Source organism: Cryptotermes secundus, unplaced genomic scaffold, assembly GCF_002891405.2.
Source record: "Cryptotermes secundus unplaced genomic scaffold, Csec_1.0 scaffold41, whole genome shotgun sequence".
NCBI classification, from domain to species: Eukaryota; Metazoa; Arthropoda; class Insecta; order Blattodea; family Kalotermitidae; genus Cryptotermes; species Cryptotermes secundus.
Window position 1 is genome coordinate 449,626 of NW_019731215.1, and position 18,088 is coordinate 467,713.

Here is an 18,088-nt window from a genome sequence, read left to right on the forward strand (position 1 = left end):
GAAAATCACAACCTCAGCCAGGACATTTGGTGTTTCAGCCAAAATTCAAATGAAGCACCTCCTGAATATAAGTCGGGAGCATTACCACTTGAGCTAACTTTCAGGATATTATCCCAACATTCAATAAAGAGACTGAGCAAAGTCACGAAAAAATACATACTGGAACTCCCATTTAGAGCGCTTCGATTTAAGGAATTCCCTCATCAAACAATCATTTCAATGTTCTCAAGGCAATAATCTCAATGTTATATTATCTCAATTTAACATTTTCCTCAATTCAATGTTTAAATACATCGTTCCCTAAAAGAAAATTATGTGGAAATTTCTTTGTAAGTCAGTTTGATACTGCAGAACTAAATGGGCACAAGTGCAAGCATGGCTATATCATACGCTAAGGGTTAGTACACATTACTACCCACCCTACTTTGATGCTATGTGACCTATTTAGGCAAACAACACTGTGAAAACTAAGGCATGACAGTATAACCATTACATCTCATATGCAGGAAATGAAGTGCTACTACCTGTACACCGCTGTCCAAAAAGTATCCGACTTTATTTTTTTCCGCTGTAAGTAATGGCCAAAGGGGTGGGGAAACTGAGCGTAGTGGTAGAAGGGACTTTCATGCACATGCGTTAATTTTTGCTGACGCACAACACCGCCGGATGCGACTGTGGCTGCCAGATAGCAAAGTGGTGTAACACGTGTCCGTCACATTCTCGTTTTGCTCAAGATGACAGAACGCTTGGAGCAGCAATACTGCATCCAGTTTTGTCAGAAACTTGGGGATACCCAAGCAGAAACAATTCGCAAATTCAGCAGGCTTTTGGCAATGATGCAATGGCAGTCACTCGGAAACCAAGGTCCAGGCATCACAATGGATGCATCCAACATCCCCGAGGCCCAAAAAAGAACAACAGGTGAGGAGCAATGTGAAGGTGATAGTGACTGTTTTTGTTTCAATTACCGGGGTGTTCTGCATCATGAGTACGCACCACTAGGCCAAATTGTCAATAAGGAGTAGTACCAAGAAGTCCTCTGCCACCTTCATGATACAGTTTGGCACAAGAAACAGGAGCTGTGGGACGCACACAACTGGCAGCTGCATTATGACAACGCCCCAGCTCATTCATCACACCTGATCCAGGGTTTCCTGGCCAAGCACGGCATTCCGCAGGTTCGCCAGGCTCCCTACTCTCCTGAGATGGCTCCTTGTGGTTTCTGGCTGTTCCCGAGATTGAAGACACCGGTAAAAAGCTCCCGTTTTGACAGCCACGAGGACATCATACAGAACGCGATGGCGCAGCTGCATGCCATTCCAAAATTGCTTCCAGCAATGGAAGGACTGCTGGGCTAAATGTGTGGAGTCACAAGGGGCCTGCTTTGAAGGGGATTAGGTATTGTCACCAACCAGATACAGAACTTTATTTTCCTGGCCCAAGGTCGGATACTCTTCGGACAGAGTTATCTGATAGTCTAAAGTTAGGTTTAATGGGTTTTGATTGTGTTTCGTTTTGCTTATCTTATCACTTTAGCAGATGAGTGAACTTTTAGGTCCATTAATCATACCAGTGGTGTGGCTGAACTAAAGGTCCACTGAGAGCAATGTCTGGTTGTTGATCCCCAGTTGTTGCACCTAACCGGCCAATATGGACAATACCCACTGGCAGGAGGTACAGTAAGGTGCCTGAGAGGCTGGGGTCAGCTATTAGGTTCACTATACAAGGTGACTGCTGCTGCCAGTCAAGCTTCAGCGCCAATCCACAGCGCTGAAGGTGATTCAGTTCAGCAGATTTCCGTTTCCCAGCCTCTTGAAGACGTTCTGTCCATGACCTGGAATGTAAATGTGTAACTGATGTGACTGGCCCTCATCAATAAGCATAGCTCTTCTAAGCTCTTAATGAACACATTCACAGTATCTGTCTCAAATTAGCTATGGAATGATAACTGATTTTTTCTTTACAAGACATTTGGTCCAATGAATAGAATGTTCAGTCGGAAAGGTCTGAAAATAAAAGAAGTCCCAAACTGAATAAGGATATGCCAAAGTGTTCATTCATTCAAGTACAAATTATGTGCTAATAATGTAGTGAACAAAATTGCTATGACTTCAATGGTATGAAATTTAATGCCAATAAAGATAAGAGTGAGAGAAAAAAAGTATTTTGGAGGCTTTTAATCATTCATATGAACTTCTCTGCTAGCTGCAGCCGAATTTGTTTCCAGTCTATAACCAGTGCCTTGGAGATATGAAGCCAAGTGGTTCTGCCCTTCACATCCTACATATTTAGAATAATTTCAGTAATACACTGTTCACTGGTGACATTGATATAAAATACCATTATGCTGATATGGCAGTAGATGGAAGCTACTCTATGATTTTAAAGGTTGAACAAAAAGCAGACTAGACTATATAATGAATAAATATGACAACTGGGCTTTCTGCCCGGGGGGGGGAGAAGAAACCTAAGTGAGTTAAACAAGAAACAAGAATCTGCAACTCTGGCCCAACAAGTGACTTCTGAGGACTGGAGCGTTACATAATAATTTGAAACAAAAACATGCTTAACCACTTGACTGCCATTACTTAGCAACAGCTACTGTGACTTACTTCTGAGCCTTTGCCATTTCCTCAGACTGTCTGAGTTGTTCTTCACTCTGTTTGAGCTGTTCCTTCAGAATCTCAATCTCATGGTCTTTGTCACTTAAATCAGTCCTATTTGGCTGTAGTAATCGGCGAGGCACTCCACTCTTCATCTGACGTTCATAGTCTTCCCGTAAGGCACGTAAACGCTTAACTTCTGCTTGCAGTTCTCTGAAATCATTATTTAACTCATTCATACTGAAATGGGAATTAAAAGGGATTTGACCAAACCACTACAGACTTTGCGAGGCAAGGAAGTACTGTACTGGCATCAGGAATGAATTGAAAGGCTGGATGAGACATGATGCCCTGCAGCATATATGTACAGGTAACAAGAAAATTCATCATGCCCAATAAGACAAATAACCAATAGAAAATCATTCCTTCTCATCAATTTCAAGTTCCAACACAATATTTTCCAAAGATGTATTGAAACAAACACTAAGTGTAGTGCGAAAAACTTGCATAAATGTGACTACACGGTTCTTCATAAACTAAGGTCATAGGTCAAGGCCAAAACATTAATGAGCCTAAAATATTGAGTGAAACACCAAGTGAATGCCATACTTAAAAGATAACAATTGGTACAAGAATGAGCTCTCTTAGTTAAGACCAGAGTTATAAGCACTCTAATGAATCAGAACAAGGGAATATTTTAGGGAGACTTTGACCCACTACTATGAGGTCACTGGTTTTTTATTATTGTTCTAAATGTCCATGCCAGAGTTGAGAATAAGAGTGACACAAAGGACTGTTCTTAAAAGGGACTAGGGNGAAAATTTTGTCCCTAAACAGTGTTGATTTAATATGGAATGACCCACTACTACTGGTTTATTATTGTTCTAAATGTCCATGCCAGAGCTGAGAATAAGAGTGACACAAAGGACTGTTCTTAAAAGGGACTAGGGCATGCATTTGATCAATTTCCTCTTTCACAAGAAATTCGATGACAGCACGCTGGTGAAACGACATATCGTCGGCCATCTTGTTAGGAGTGATACTGGTCACATGATGCAAGCTATTGACGTCACAAGACACTCAAGGTTAACCAACAGCTGGTTCCACCTACAACCATACTCTCTTTCGTCTGCTGTTCCCAGGTTGCATGCCAAAAAAAAGTTGCTCATGACTTTCGGTACAACTTACATAAAATAAGAAAAATGACTGATGACTTTCTTTACAAGAGAACAAACCTGATAAGGCGGTCATGTGGATCCTCATTGACACGCATTCGATTGACAATTGTCCTTGCCTGACCAGCATAACGAAGTGTAGCTAATGTCTCATCCAGATGTGTGTTTGCTGGACTGATGGTTGCCAACATTGTGGTTTGTGAATTACCACCAAGACTCTCCTGCAAATCACAGAAATCTTATATCACCACCAATTCCTGATTAACTATTTATGGGCTCAAGTCCTTATTGTTGACTACAAAGTAATAGCAGAAATTCTGTTCAAAGAATAATTGACAGTTTTATCTGCAATGGTCCAGGCTGTTCCTGCAGCCTCAGATCATGTAGTAGCTTTCACCTTCACAACTAAGAAGGCTTTCATTTTATATTTTTAAGTTCCGACATTTTGATTCAAGGATTATGAGACCATCATCATCCCCGTAGTGGTTTGTGCCTCATTTTTCTGGGGGGGGGGGGACCAAATAAAATGTAATACAAAATTATCCAATTCTGGTACATTTATTATTGCTAAATGTCTGTATCCAGGGGTTCAGAACCATTGAAACCAATGTTGCTACTAAGAATTTGAAGTCAGTTTAATAACATGCATGTGCTACCATGTAGTTTTCACAAAACTTCATATGATATTTGTGAAAATTAATATGGATGTTACTGAAAGATATGCAGAAGCATGGAAGGAAAGGCGTAAAATTTCTGACTGGCTGAATGTCATTTCCCTCTCACTATTTGAAAACTTTCTCTGAACTCTGTCATCCTTCAGTTCTTGTCCACAATTACTTATTATTTATTATTCTGTATTGGTATAATATTATGTTTATTTTCAATACATATTTACTAACATTTTACATAGCTTCCTACACATTCTTTTACCATCCACACTCACTACTGTCCCTACATCTCTACAAAAAGTCTGTTCACCTGGTCTTCAGTTGTATGAATTTATACACAAGTTGGTTGCTTAAGTCAGGCAATGTCTCTATGAGCTCCTCTTTCACCATCAATATAGCTAACAATTTACCTGTCTCTCACTTTTTATGCTTCTATGGAAGGACTTGATTCTATTTGATGCAGGAAATCATATTTCAGGTTCAGCAGCTGTCACTGGTATAGTACACAATACATACTATATGAGGGTTGGAACTTCAATAGTGGCAACACTGCTGTAGAGACGCCATGCAACGGAACCAAATAATGTCGCTTATACCACACGTTAGTTACATACCTACCTTACCTCAGAGCAAATGGACTCTCCCTTCCCACATCACACACATGCGCAGTGATGAGAAGAACAGAGCCTCGTGTTAGCTGGTGGTCTAATGTAGTGTTGTCATGATGTTTTCGAAACAGGAACAGAGTTGGATAAAAATTGAATGGTCCAGAGGCCATACAGCACGACAGTGTCATTAAGGTCTTAAAGAGGCTTACAGGGAATCTGCCTGCATTGCTTTACAGAACAGTGGCAAGGTGGGTAAAAGCCTTCAACGAGGGACGCCAAAATGTGGCAGACATGTGTCGGCCAGTTTGTCCTAGTGTCAATGAAGAGGAAGTGTATGCTCTTTTCGTGTTACTGGAGAGCGACACCATACAATTTGTGAGCTGGCCCGAGAGACAGGATTAGCACATACGACTGTGCTTCATATTCTGAAGGAACGCCTGGGCATGAGAAAAATTGCATCACAATGGGTTCCGCATGATTTGACGGAAATGCCGAAATGGCTACCATATGACGCTGCTAGTAACCACTTGGAGCACTATGAGCACGAAGGAGAGGCTTTCTTACGCCGTATCATTATGCTGGATGAGGCATGGGCCAAATAGTATGAGCCACAAATGAAACACCAATCGAACAAATGGCGTCATTTCGGGTCACCACGAAAATCAAAAGTTTGCCAGAACCCCAGCAATGTGAAAGTTATGGTGATTCTCGTGTATAACTGTGATNCTTCGACTTGATTCTTAAGATGAAGGAACCACTTCGTGGCATTCGCTTCACAACTGTTCCAGAGATTCTTCAGGTAGTAGACCGCTCCATTCGAACTATCAACACAACAGGCGCTGCTAAAGGTATCCTACGACTTCCACATCACTGGCAACGGGTTGTACACAATGCTGGTGACTACATTGAAGGACAGTTAAACTTTGAAACATGCGTCTGTTTTGTATCAGTTGTAAATAAATAGTTGCCACTATTAAAGTTCCAACCCTCGCATAAGAATTTTCAGCTGGTGCACTGATTCTGAAGAAGTCTGTGAAAGACCGTTTTTCAGGAGAAAAATCAATAATTGAAAAACTCCCTGAGCCTTATAAAAAATCTTGCCTTTCACATGAGATTGTTAAAGATAGTTTTCAATTTCTTTTGTTGAATTGTCATGGAAATTTCTGTGAATACTATTTGCAATTTTCTGTGTTGAACAATTCTGAAGATACCAAATGATTCTTGTAGGGAAAAAGCTCCTTTGGCATGGATTGTAATAATGTGACACACTTCTTTGGCAATAACAAATCTTCTAGCAAGAGACAGATGGTGGCATTTGCTCAAGTTAGCCCTTGAAGGGTTATGTTTTCACATACAATTTACTCTCTGATATTCTCTATAACAGTTTCAAAAACAAAACAAGAGGGGGGAGGGGTTATGCACTGTTCCCAAATGGCACAGCTTGTGCTTCCAGCCATAAGTTTCCAGAATGACTATGCCTGAACAGAAATGTGAGGAATTCATGAGCTGAGTCAGTTAAGTTATGAATGAATAAGGGGTCTGCCCTGACCCATCGTTGTGGCATGACCAGCTGGGATCTATTGTGCATCTCCCTCTGTTTCAACCCCTCAACAATCCTACACTTTCAACAAAGTATAGTAGTGGCCCATGTGAAAATCTTATGTAAGCTATGGCCTCACAATCACATAGGACATGGCTGATTCATCTTTTTCCAGGTACCTTCTCATAACTGGGACTGTTGGTTAATCCCAATTTGAAAAGGTGTCCTTTCGGCTGGCAGTGTCCTTCAAGTAATCCTGTCACCCACAATAACTGGTTTCTATTTTAGTTTCAATAATTCCCTAGTTCTTCTGGCAGATTCTCTTTGTAGGAAATCCTTTGAATGTTCAAGTGATGTTAAGGGCTACTAGTATTTTTTATAGTCTGTTTGTCTGGCACCCATATCAACAGAACACTATTATGTGCAACCATTTTCACAATGGATTGATGGCAGTCCCAAACCAGTTTTGTACTGATCTGGTAATTGTCAAGTACTTTAATTGTAGCTTGATTGTCCAAAAGAATGCAGATGTTTCAATTTCCATATCACCTTATCTAGATTCTCCACTGCACATGCCTTAATAGCACCCACTTCTGCCTGAAATACTATGGTGTACCTGTACTTTCCAAGGCTAAAGCTAATCTTCAACCTTAATAGTGGCGTCCAGCACACGAGTGGGAAAGCAGTGTGAACTGTCAGCAAGGTGGTAAATGGAAGGACAGATAGTGCAGTGGCGTTCAGTGAAACAGTAGTGAACTAAAATAAACTGATGTCAAGGTCATGACAAACTGAAAATTACTGCTCAAAAATGAGGCAAACATTACAATATATAAATACATATATACATACAATATATATTTTTAGAGGCAACTTTTACAGATCATTTGAAAGCTAAAGACATGCAATGTGTGAATTACTTTCATTTTCATGGTCAGACAGTGTGGCACAGAGAATGAGACCGTGAGGTCAATGCCATCATGATGAAATCACACATCTGTTTCCTCCCACTCTGCCTTCTTATAATGTCATTCAACTCTGACTTAGTTTTCTGACAGATAAATGGCTTCTCAGCGGAGATTTGCACTTCTGTAATCATCCCGCCAACTGAACTTCTTCCCACACTTGAAAGAGCATGAAATTCTCATTGCTCCTAAAAGACCATCATCCTGTATGGCCTCTGGGAATATCTGTGAATGTCTTGCTCCCAAAATGGTTAGTGTGAAACCCTTCCTGTTCCCTCTAGTCAAATAAGGAACAATATCATACATAAAGATTAGGCAGAAACAAAACAATATGCATTTTGCAGGTCTCCTGGTATTTGAAAGATATGGGAATATTATTTTACAGTAAGTTTCCCAAAGGGCAAGAAAAAAAGGAAATGAACAATAATCAAATGGGTTGATAACACAGTCGGTATAGCAACTGGCTATGGGTAGGGCAATATTACCTGGAAATATAAATAAACCAATTCTATGGAACAGAATACATCTGAAGACGTCATCTGGTTAAATTCTCCGCCTTATATGAGACCAGAAGGGTCATTTCCACATTTCATAAGAGTCCATAATTGGGACCCATTCTGCACCAGCTGAGTCTAGTCTTCACCCTCACATCCTACTTTATTAAGAGCCATTTTTGAATTCTCCATCTATGTATAGGCCTCGCAAGTGGCTGCTTTCCTACATGTTTTAATAATATAAATAAGGTAAATAAAAGAAATCTGAAATGCCCCATGTACCTTTGTATTCTTGAACGGCTGTCTACTTTTAGGGACAATGCCCATACCTCTCACACCCAATGCCCGGTTTCATTTCCTGGATAGTACTTAGTATTTATAGGGTCACACCATAGCTCAGGCTGTTAGTCACTGGCTTTCCACCACAGTGGCCTGGGTTTGTGGTGGACAAAGTGACACTTTTTCTCCGAGTACTTCGGTTTTCCCTGCCGATCTTCATTCCACCAATTGCTACACAATTATCACCATCTATCATCTGGGGCTGGTACAATTGGCAGTAGTGGCATCCCACTAAGGATGATGATGATGATAATAATAATAAGTATTTCTAATAGTCAAGATTAAAGAAACGCCGTCAACTTCATTCTTACAAACAAAACATGAAAATCTAAATTGGGTTACGTACCAATACAGTAGCATAGCTGGTTGAGGCACTACGTGTATGCTACAAGCTGGAAGGTCACGAGTTCGATTCCCAATGAGGTCATGGAATTTTTTCGATTTACCTAATCCTTCCAGCCACAATATGGCCCTGGGTTCGACTCAGCCTCTAACAGAAATGAGTACCAGGAATCTTCCTGGGGGGTAAATTAAGGCCGGCACGTAAGGCTGACAACCTTACCGACATCTTTGAGGCGACTCTCTAAAAGATGTGGGAGCCTCGACGTCTCACACCCCTATGGGTCTTCACGGCCTGTCACAGGGATAGATTTGCCTTAACTTTACCTATAATAGGAAACAAACACTAAGCCCAAAACGTCAATAAGTTGCTTATCTGCTTGGGATAAAGTTTTAGTTGTTACTTATCATTGCAAGGTAAGCTGAAAATATAAATTTATAAAACTGTTTAAACAAAGAATCTTAGGAAACCTAAAATTCACTATGTACGCTTTGATAGTTGTGTTACGTTACTGTGACATTCTTTGGCCAATTAAACTGCATATAAGTTATTCTGCAGTCCACCTAGCATTTAACTGCCGCGTGACAGCTTATACTCCATTTAGACACGAATTTATTCACACAAGCAATGGCAAGTATGGCACACGACGTAATAACCTTAGTGAAGGTTACGTGCCTTCTGAAAAAACGAATAACGGGTAACTGTCCCCTTGGGACAGCAGTAATATTGCGCGTCTCGCTCATTATGACTCCTGTCTGATGTTTAACTGCGTCGAACGGACGGAAAAACAATCTATCTGCTCGGACACCGCTTTCGAATAGGATTAGTTGCTGTACATAAGTTAAACGCCATTCAACACCTTGGAATGTTGACTTTATGCTCTTCGCGATGCTGATGTACATCCTCCCACAGGTACTCCCCACGAACAGTGCAGAATAAGCAAAATAAATATGCGAAGAAGAAAGTCAATACGCCAACCAATGTAAGGTTACCTCCTTTATTTAATAATATTCACAGGCGTGCAAATTAAACATTTTGACGCAAAGTTAAACAATTCGAATTATGCAGTTCAGAAGACACGTGAATTTTAGAAAAGGGTCATGTATTCTCTTCATATAACAAACGTAACTTTTTACTAGAAGAAATTCGAAAATACACACGATGTCAAGATCAGGGCCTCATCAAGGGTGTACTTCAAAGCAACTCATCAACATTTAAATCTTTCTACATTGTGGCAATGTAGTGGAAAATCTCTCGTTTAACAACGAATATTAATCTCGCTTGGCTGTTTGCATTCTGCATAAAAGGTGACCACGTGATCAAGTAATACACTGTTAGCTATCTGCCCCTCTCGCTGGCCTTGATGCTTGTTTGTTGAAAATCTTGTAACGGGACAATTAGAATGTCTCTCTCTATGCTCTCTCTACCTTCAAACGTGAAATTTCACTGATTAAAGATCTGTCTAGAACACGACAGGTTGAACTCCAGTATTTCAACAATTTTATTTATTTTGGCCTTTTTCAGGTTCAGTCCAGAACCTTCTGTCTTCTCGTCTGATGTCCAAAAACGTCGAAATTTGAACATACCAAACTATAATTTTGCCTGTTGTTCTGTATGGATGTGAAACTTGGTCTCTGACATTAAGGGAGGAATATAGACTGAGGGTTTTTGAGAACAGGGCGTTGAGGAGAATATTTGGGCCGAAGAGAGATGAAGTGACAGGAGGTTGGGGGAAACTGCATGAGGAGTTTCATAACTTCTACACTTCTCCAAGTATAATTAGAATGGTCAAGTCAAGGATGATGAGATTGGAAGGGCATGTAGCACGAATGGGGAGAAGATAAATGCATGTAGGATATTGGTGGGAAGGCTGGAAGGAAGGAGACCATTGGGATAACCAAGACTTAGGTGGGTGAACAATATTAAAATGGATAGGATGGGATGCTATGGTGTGGATTGGATTGATCTGGATCAGAAGAGGGACATGTGGAGGGCTCTTGTGAACATGGTAATAAACCTTCAGGCTCCATAAAATGTTTGAAGTTCTTGAGTAGTTGCATAATTGGCAGCTTCTCAAAAAGGGCACAGCTCCATGAGTGAGTGAGTGAGTTCCCATTGCAGAAAAGGAAAGGCTCTTGTGAATACGGTAATGAACCTTCAGGTTCCATAAAATACATAGAAATTCTTGAATAGCTGCACAGTGGCGGCTTCTCAAGAAGGGCTCAGCTCCATGAGTGAGTGAGTATCTTCGGATTATTTCCTGTCCATATCTACAAGCTGGTCTATCTATCAACACGGATGTTTCACAGTAGAAGACGCCGACGCCTAAGTTGACGCCAGAATCTAAATTGGCTGAGACAACGACCTCGTGAAATGTTAAGAGGTTAATTGCTGTATTATACTGGCAGAAGCGCATGTCTTTATATTATGACTGAATTAACCTAACCTAACTCACTGGATAGAAGCATTGATAGCGTAGTTGGTATAGCGACTGGCTACGGGCTGGATGACCGAGGGGTCGGAGTTCGAGTACCGATATGGTCAAGAATTTTCTCTTCTCCACGTCGTCCAAACCGGGTCTGGGGTCCATCCAACCTACTATCCAATGGGCACTGGGGGCTCTTTCCCCGGGGGTAAATCGGCTGGGGAGTAAAGCTGGCCACTCACCTCCAGCTAGTGCCGAGGTCAAGAAAATGTGGATCTATACATCCACTCCTCCATATACCTTCATGGCGTAGTGCTTAATCAGTTAAGCACAGGAACAACTATATCTAAAATTTACTGAATCCGTACAGAGAACTTCGCAGATTAGCACACTATCAGGCAACAACAACCGACATACAGGTGTAACTGGAGGTGCGAACAAACTTTGGGCATATACAAAACAAGAAAGTCCATATCAACATGTGTCCGGAAACATTTAATTCGTGCTATGGCACATTTTAGTTGTGCTGTGCGAGATGTTCTCAGTAACACCTATCATGACCGATGGATAGGTAGAGGAGGACCCACTGCATGGCCTCCACGTACAACAGATTTGAATCCTCTAGATTTTTACCTATGGGGACACCTAGAACCTAGAACCCCTGTTTATGCAGTTCCTGGTGGCAACGAATAGGCACTTCACCGTCGCATTGTGGATGCCTGTCAGACTATCAGAAACTACCCCAGCATCTTTGAACGGATCCAGCGGTCTAGATGTGTCGAGACGTGCACTGAATTTCATGGAGGACATTTTGAGCGTTTATTATAAATGCGTTCTTTCAGTTGTAACTCACAAATTAAACGTTTCCACACACATACTGATGTGGATATTTTTTCTTGCTTTGGTGTGTGTAACTGGTGCTGAAAATTTGTAGGCACCTTTCAGTTACACTCTGTATACATAAGCAATAAAATGAGCAGAGTCATAACGAAGCACATGCGCAGGAAGGATCAAAGGATGAGAACTTCAGGCTAACGAAGCCCTTACCGGTTAAGTCACACTGAAGTCCAGAAATATTTCTATCGAATACGCTTCAAAACACAATGAAACCGAAACCACAAAGACCTACAAATTTAAGCCGACGTCGGCCGCAGCAGTAACTGCGTGATGTGTTATTAGGCCAGTGACGACAATATAAATGGCAGAAGTGCACTCTAAAGGAGCGTCCACATTACTCGTGCTCGTGTGACTCGCTATGCTCGCGAGTAATGTGGACGATATGACAAGCTACGAGACAAGCAAATTTTAAATATTTTAATGTAAAAAACTATAGCCAATAAATTAAAATACGACTATAGCCTATGCACACTACGAGTAAATATACGGATCCTCACGCGCCAAAGCCTGGCGAGCAATTGAAGTAGTGTGGACGAAGATTTACGAGCACAGGTAAAAGCCAGACGAGTCTCCCGACGAGCACAAGCCTGGCGACCACGAGCACGAGTAATGTGGAAGCGCCTTAACAGATAAGACAGCAACTGGACCACAACAAAAAAGCAACCGAGAACTGTAAGACAGAAAGGAATAATAGTGATATGACTATACTTGCGCCTGACATGTAGGAACTAAAAGAAGTCTAATCCAAATTAAGAACACGACATCCAACATTAAACAAACCCAACAACCTAATCTAGCCTCACCAAATTTTTGCCCAAAGTTATGTCAAATGAAATAAGCACAACCAAAAATTAAGTGAAATGTTTTAAATGAGCATTTGTATAGGCCCACAGGGTTTTTGAGATGTCGCGGCTCCGACATTTTCTAGACATTCGGCTCACAGACGGCCAAGGATGATTCCTGGTATTCATTTCTGTTAGAGGCTGAGTCGACCTCAGGGCCATAGTGCGGCTGGAGAATTAGTCCAACTGAAAAATACAATAACCTCATTGGGAATCGAATCTGCGACCTTCCGGCTTGTAGCATAGTGCCTCAACCAACTATGCTAACATTGAAGTTTTATTTATCCAGCCCAACAGCTGTCAACAGTATACAATTTTCTGGGTAAAACGCTCATGTTTGTAGCTGGGCTGCCTTGGCAATGTCGTTGCGGACAGAGTGTTTGGATATGAACTTTCTTTAATGCTGGTGGGGTGGGACTAAGCCCCTTGTACTGCGGCCACTTCTGGCCTATTGTACCAGCCCCAGATGATAGATGAGGGTGATTGTGGAGCAATTGGTGGAATGAAGATTGGCAGGGGAAACCGAAGTACTCGGAGAAAACCTACCCCAGCGCCCCTTTGTCCACCACAAATCACACTTGACCAGACCCGGGATCGAACCCGGGCCGCCGCGGTGGGAAGCCAGCGACTAAGCGCTTGATCTATGGCACGGCCCAAGATATGAACCTTACTGCAGTAGCTAAAAGATAAATGGCTGAAAGAAGCTCCTCACAGTAAAGGGGCATTTTTTTTTTCTTTGGCACTACAGCCCCGGTGGGCCTAGGCCTACCTCCATGAACTTCTTCGTTCACTTCGGTTTTTCTAGATCTTATACATACGATAGGACTCCTTGGGCGGGTGATCAGCTCGTCGCAAGGCCTCTACCTGTACACAAACACAGAAAAACGCACATAAACATCCATGCCCTGAGTGGGATTCGAACCCACGATCCTGGCTTCCGAGCGAGCGAAGACAATGCATGCCTTAGATGGCTACCGTGACTGGCAAAGGGGCATATACTATTAATTAAAATTCTTCTTCTGCTTTAACGATCTGAGTGCTATACCAATTCTAATTTTAACACGGTAAGCGTGTTTCAAAGTCCAAGGACAGCTGTCTTACGAGTAAATTTGCTGTTTCCATTACTCGATGTATCGTCGTTGCTGTTTAAAACAAACTTAATCTGTATCTTCATACAGGTTACTGCTAAAGGGAAGGAGACAGAAGACGAACTCATTATCAACATAATCAGTCTTCATCGCTGTGACAGATAAGCCATCAATTATAGAAGATAACGGAATCCGATATTGTTGAAATTCATTACAATAACAAGCACCAATAACAAAAGACGTTTGTTTGTGTACTGTGGGACCCTGTATACGTATCGCTATCTATACTTATCACACTTGGGAACTGTAATATTAAGTACGAATTAAAAAGCACCGTAAAGAACTTTCGAATGCGTCGATCTACGCAGTACAGTGAATCTAGCAGGAATTAAAGCTTTCAAACATAACCTCAGAATTTCATTTAATCGCCACGGGTCATATAAAATTTGTGGGTATGTTTATGGTAATAATTATACTAATTTCCATAGTCATAACTGCAAACAAACGGAGAGCTAATGTAATTTCCTTGAAAATGGGGAGGGACTAAGGAAAACCACCAAAAACGTGAGCCGGAATAGCAAGTCTGCCCGCCAAAATTCGAACTACGTGCTGTCAGATCACGTCTAGAATAACATCAGTTTGCTAACATCTTTGCCGTTATGATAAAGTGAGTCAGAATGTGTAGACCTACGTATCACAGTCAAACAGAGCTTTGGAAACTTTCCAGCATCAAATGTACCAGAGATCGATTCTTCAGAAAAGGCGAAAGACTAAAGAGACCTCCAACTGCTCGCTTTTTTGAGTACCACAAATGCTTCAAAGTGGCATATTCACAAGCTTATTATAATAACACTTACTTCCCCGCCCGCCAGCGAAAGCTGAAAGGTATCCTTTTTCTCACCAGTCTCAGTAAAGTCGCTAGCCTAAACGACTGCTGTTCTAAAAAGTTTATGGATATTTCTCCCAGGCCTATATCACGTGCAGAATCGTTCTCTTACCAATCCAGTTTCCTATCCAGTGGGCACCAGAGGCTCTTTATTCTACGTTATGAGGATGAAAACGCAAGGCGAGCTCATTCCTTCGTCTATAACGGTGGAGCCTTACCTCCATAACTATATGCCTTCAGAGCAAGTATTTAGATAAGTATTGTTCTTACATGCACACTTAAACCAACATACAGCCGTAGAAGAACAGCAAGACACAACGTAATTACTTCTATGGCGTACACCCTTTCTTGATAAGCGGACATTCGTTAAACTTAGTTCCGCTTTCATGACATTGCTGTTCTGGTCCTTATCCTGGATGCAGTTCACTCCCTCATATCGCATTTCCTTAAGATCAATGTCAATAGAGCCCTCCCGTCTATTCCTAGGTCTCCCAAGTTGTCTGTACTCTGAGGAATTTCCGATTAAATTTTATGTGTATTTCTCACCTTTCATATGCGTGCTACAAGTTCCACCCATTTCATCCTCCTTGATTGCTCTAATATCTGAGGACAAATAAGAAGTATCACGCTCTTCGTTATGAAAGTTACTCCTGTTGCTTCCTGTCTCTTACGTCCAGACATTGTCTTCAATACTCTGCTATCGAACACGTGCAATCTATCTTCTTCCCTTATGATGAGGCATAAAGCTTCGCACGTATATGAACAGCTGTGAAATGTATAATTTCCGTCTTCACGTTTTCAGATAGGAGGTAGAAATGTTAATGAGTGTGGACTGAATGAAACAGGCATTGTCAGAAAGTAACATGCTCCAAGTTATTTTAATTTTGCCACATTTTTAAATAATTATGAGTTACTATATTGTCCCTCGTTACAGTGACGGGGCAAGAACGTAAACAGACTAAACGCAAGGTTAATATTTACCTGCACTGAGAAGGTGTACGTTTATTAATTATTGACCTTCGGCTTGGTCTGAGTGTTGACTAGCATGACAAATCTCGTGTTTCATTATAGGTACGCCACAAAAAGTTCCTCTCTCAAACAAAATAGTGTTCCTTGACGTCAGTCAAGCTTTTGACAAGGTATGGCATGTGGGATTATGCTACAAATTAAAACAAGCACTACCACATCAAATGTATGCCACACTGCGATCCTATCTCACACAAAGGTACTACCTCATAAAACAGCAGGAAGTATACACAGACCTGTATCCAATATTATCTGGTGTACCCCAAGGCAGCGTGTTGGGGCCTGTCTTATACTTGCTCTATACATCTGATCTCCCTACAACTCAACAAACAACCACAGCCACGTTTGCTGACGACACAGTTATCATGGCGTCACACAGCAACCCCCTCATCGCTTCCTTGCACCTACAAAATCACCTTAATCACATCCAACATTGGCTCAACAAATGGCGCATGAAGGCCAACGAAGATAAGTCTACTCATGTAACATTTACCATGAAACATGACAACTGCCCTTCAGTACAACTCAATAATTCTCAAATTCCACAAGCAGACGACGCCAAATATCTTGGCATGCACCTGGACAAAAGACTCACATGGCAAAAACATATCAAGACCAAACGCACACAGCTCAGAACTAAATTCCACAAGATGTATTGGATGCTGGGACGCCATTCGGAGCTCTCAACAGAGAACAAGATCCTATTATATAAAACTATACTAAAACCGATATGGACCTATGGCATACCCTTATGGGGTACCGCTAGCAACTCCAACATCGAAATTCTTCAACGATTCCAAAATATGGTACTGCGTGTACTAGTTAACGCACCATGGTACGTACCAAACTTCGTCCTACACAAGGACCTGGGAATTCCAACAGTACGCGAGGAAATCACGCTCTCCAGTAAAAAATATCAGGCACGCCTCCGGAAGCACCCGAATTCCTTAGCGACGCACCTCTACGATGAAGAAGAAGTCAGGAGGCTTCACAGATTTAAACCGTCAGAACTGTTAACCAGATTTGCTATCTAATTTTGTAAAACAATTAACTAGTTGATTATAATTAGTTAAATCACATATAGAACGAGTTCATTGGAACACGTTCTTCATGTTAAATTACTTTTATACTCATCATAACTAGTACTTATTATCCAAAATAGCTGGATAGATTGTATAATAAAGTGGAGAAATAAAAAAAAAACAAACAAACAAAACAAAGAATGTTTCGTTAACACATACCGTGGACTGTATCGATTACGTACACAGACGGCGTGAAATATTCGCTGTTTGCGTGTTGCCTGCCAATTGAATGTGATATCAAAGCTTGGTTGTTTCCAGATACACGACCTTTAGAGAAGAGGCTTATGGCGTTCCTGAATCTGTTATTACTAAGTTACTCGAGACAGCTCTGCAGTCCTTTTTGTTTAACCTTGGCCGCTTTTTCAGTTTCTTAATCCTACACACAGTCGGTAGGACTTCTTGTAGGGGAGATCAGCCCGAAGCAAGGCCGCTACTTACACACAGAAAAAAGCAAACAGACATCCATGACTTCAGTGGGATTTGAACCCACGATCCTGCGTTCAAGCGAGCTAAGACAGTTCATGCCTCAGACCGCGCGGCCACTGTGATCCGCAACCCAATCGTCTACTCTCCGTTTATACACATATCTACGGGGGCACGCGGTAGCGTAGTTGGTTGAGGCACTACGCTACAAGCCGGAAGGTCGCGAGGTTGAATTCCGATGTTACTGGATTTTTCAATAGACCTAATCCTTCCAGCTGCATTATGGCCCTGGGGTCGACTCAGCCTCTAACACAAATGAGTACCAGGAATCCTCCTGGGGCGTAAAGAGCGGCCGGCGCGTAAGGCTGACAAGCTTACCGCCTTCTGTGAGCCGAATGTCTAGATAATGAGGGAACCTCGACCTCTCGCACCCCTATGGGCCTCCACGGCCTGTTACAGGGATACCTTTATCTTTTTTTTTTAATTATCTTTTTACACTTGTCTACATGTTTCTCAAGTCGGTGTTACGTAGTTTTACAACCAATGAATTCTATTGTACAGTACCCAGTATTGTAGTTTACCCAACGCGTCCTACATAGAGTACCCCGTACCCCTTACGAATACAAACCAAACGACGATAGTTGCCGGGCTTACTCGGTTTTTGGACATCGTCTGTCAACCGGTATTCTA

The 18,088-nt window shown here is 41.6% G+C and overlaps 1 protein-coding gene across 2 annotated transcripts in view; it reads right to left on the minus strand.

The window, feature by feature from the left end:
* The window catches only part of LOC111866388 (kinesin-like protein KIF14), a 105,443-nt gene that overhangs the window by 23,699 nt on the left and 63,656 nt on the right, over window positions 1-18,088 (minus strand). For both annotated transcript variants that reach the window (XM_033752230.1, XM_023855288.2), the window contains exons 7-9: window positions 3,839-3,999; window positions 2,613-2,816; window positions 1,571-1,834 (exon numbers count right to left, since the gene is read on the minus strand). In XM_033752230.1, coding sequence (XP_033608121.1) covers window positions 1,571-1,834; window positions 2,613-2,816; window positions 3,839-3,999 — 629 coding nt within the window. The remainder of the gene's footprint in view (window positions 1-1,570; window positions 1,835-2,612; window positions 2,817-3,838; window positions 4,000-18,088) is intronic.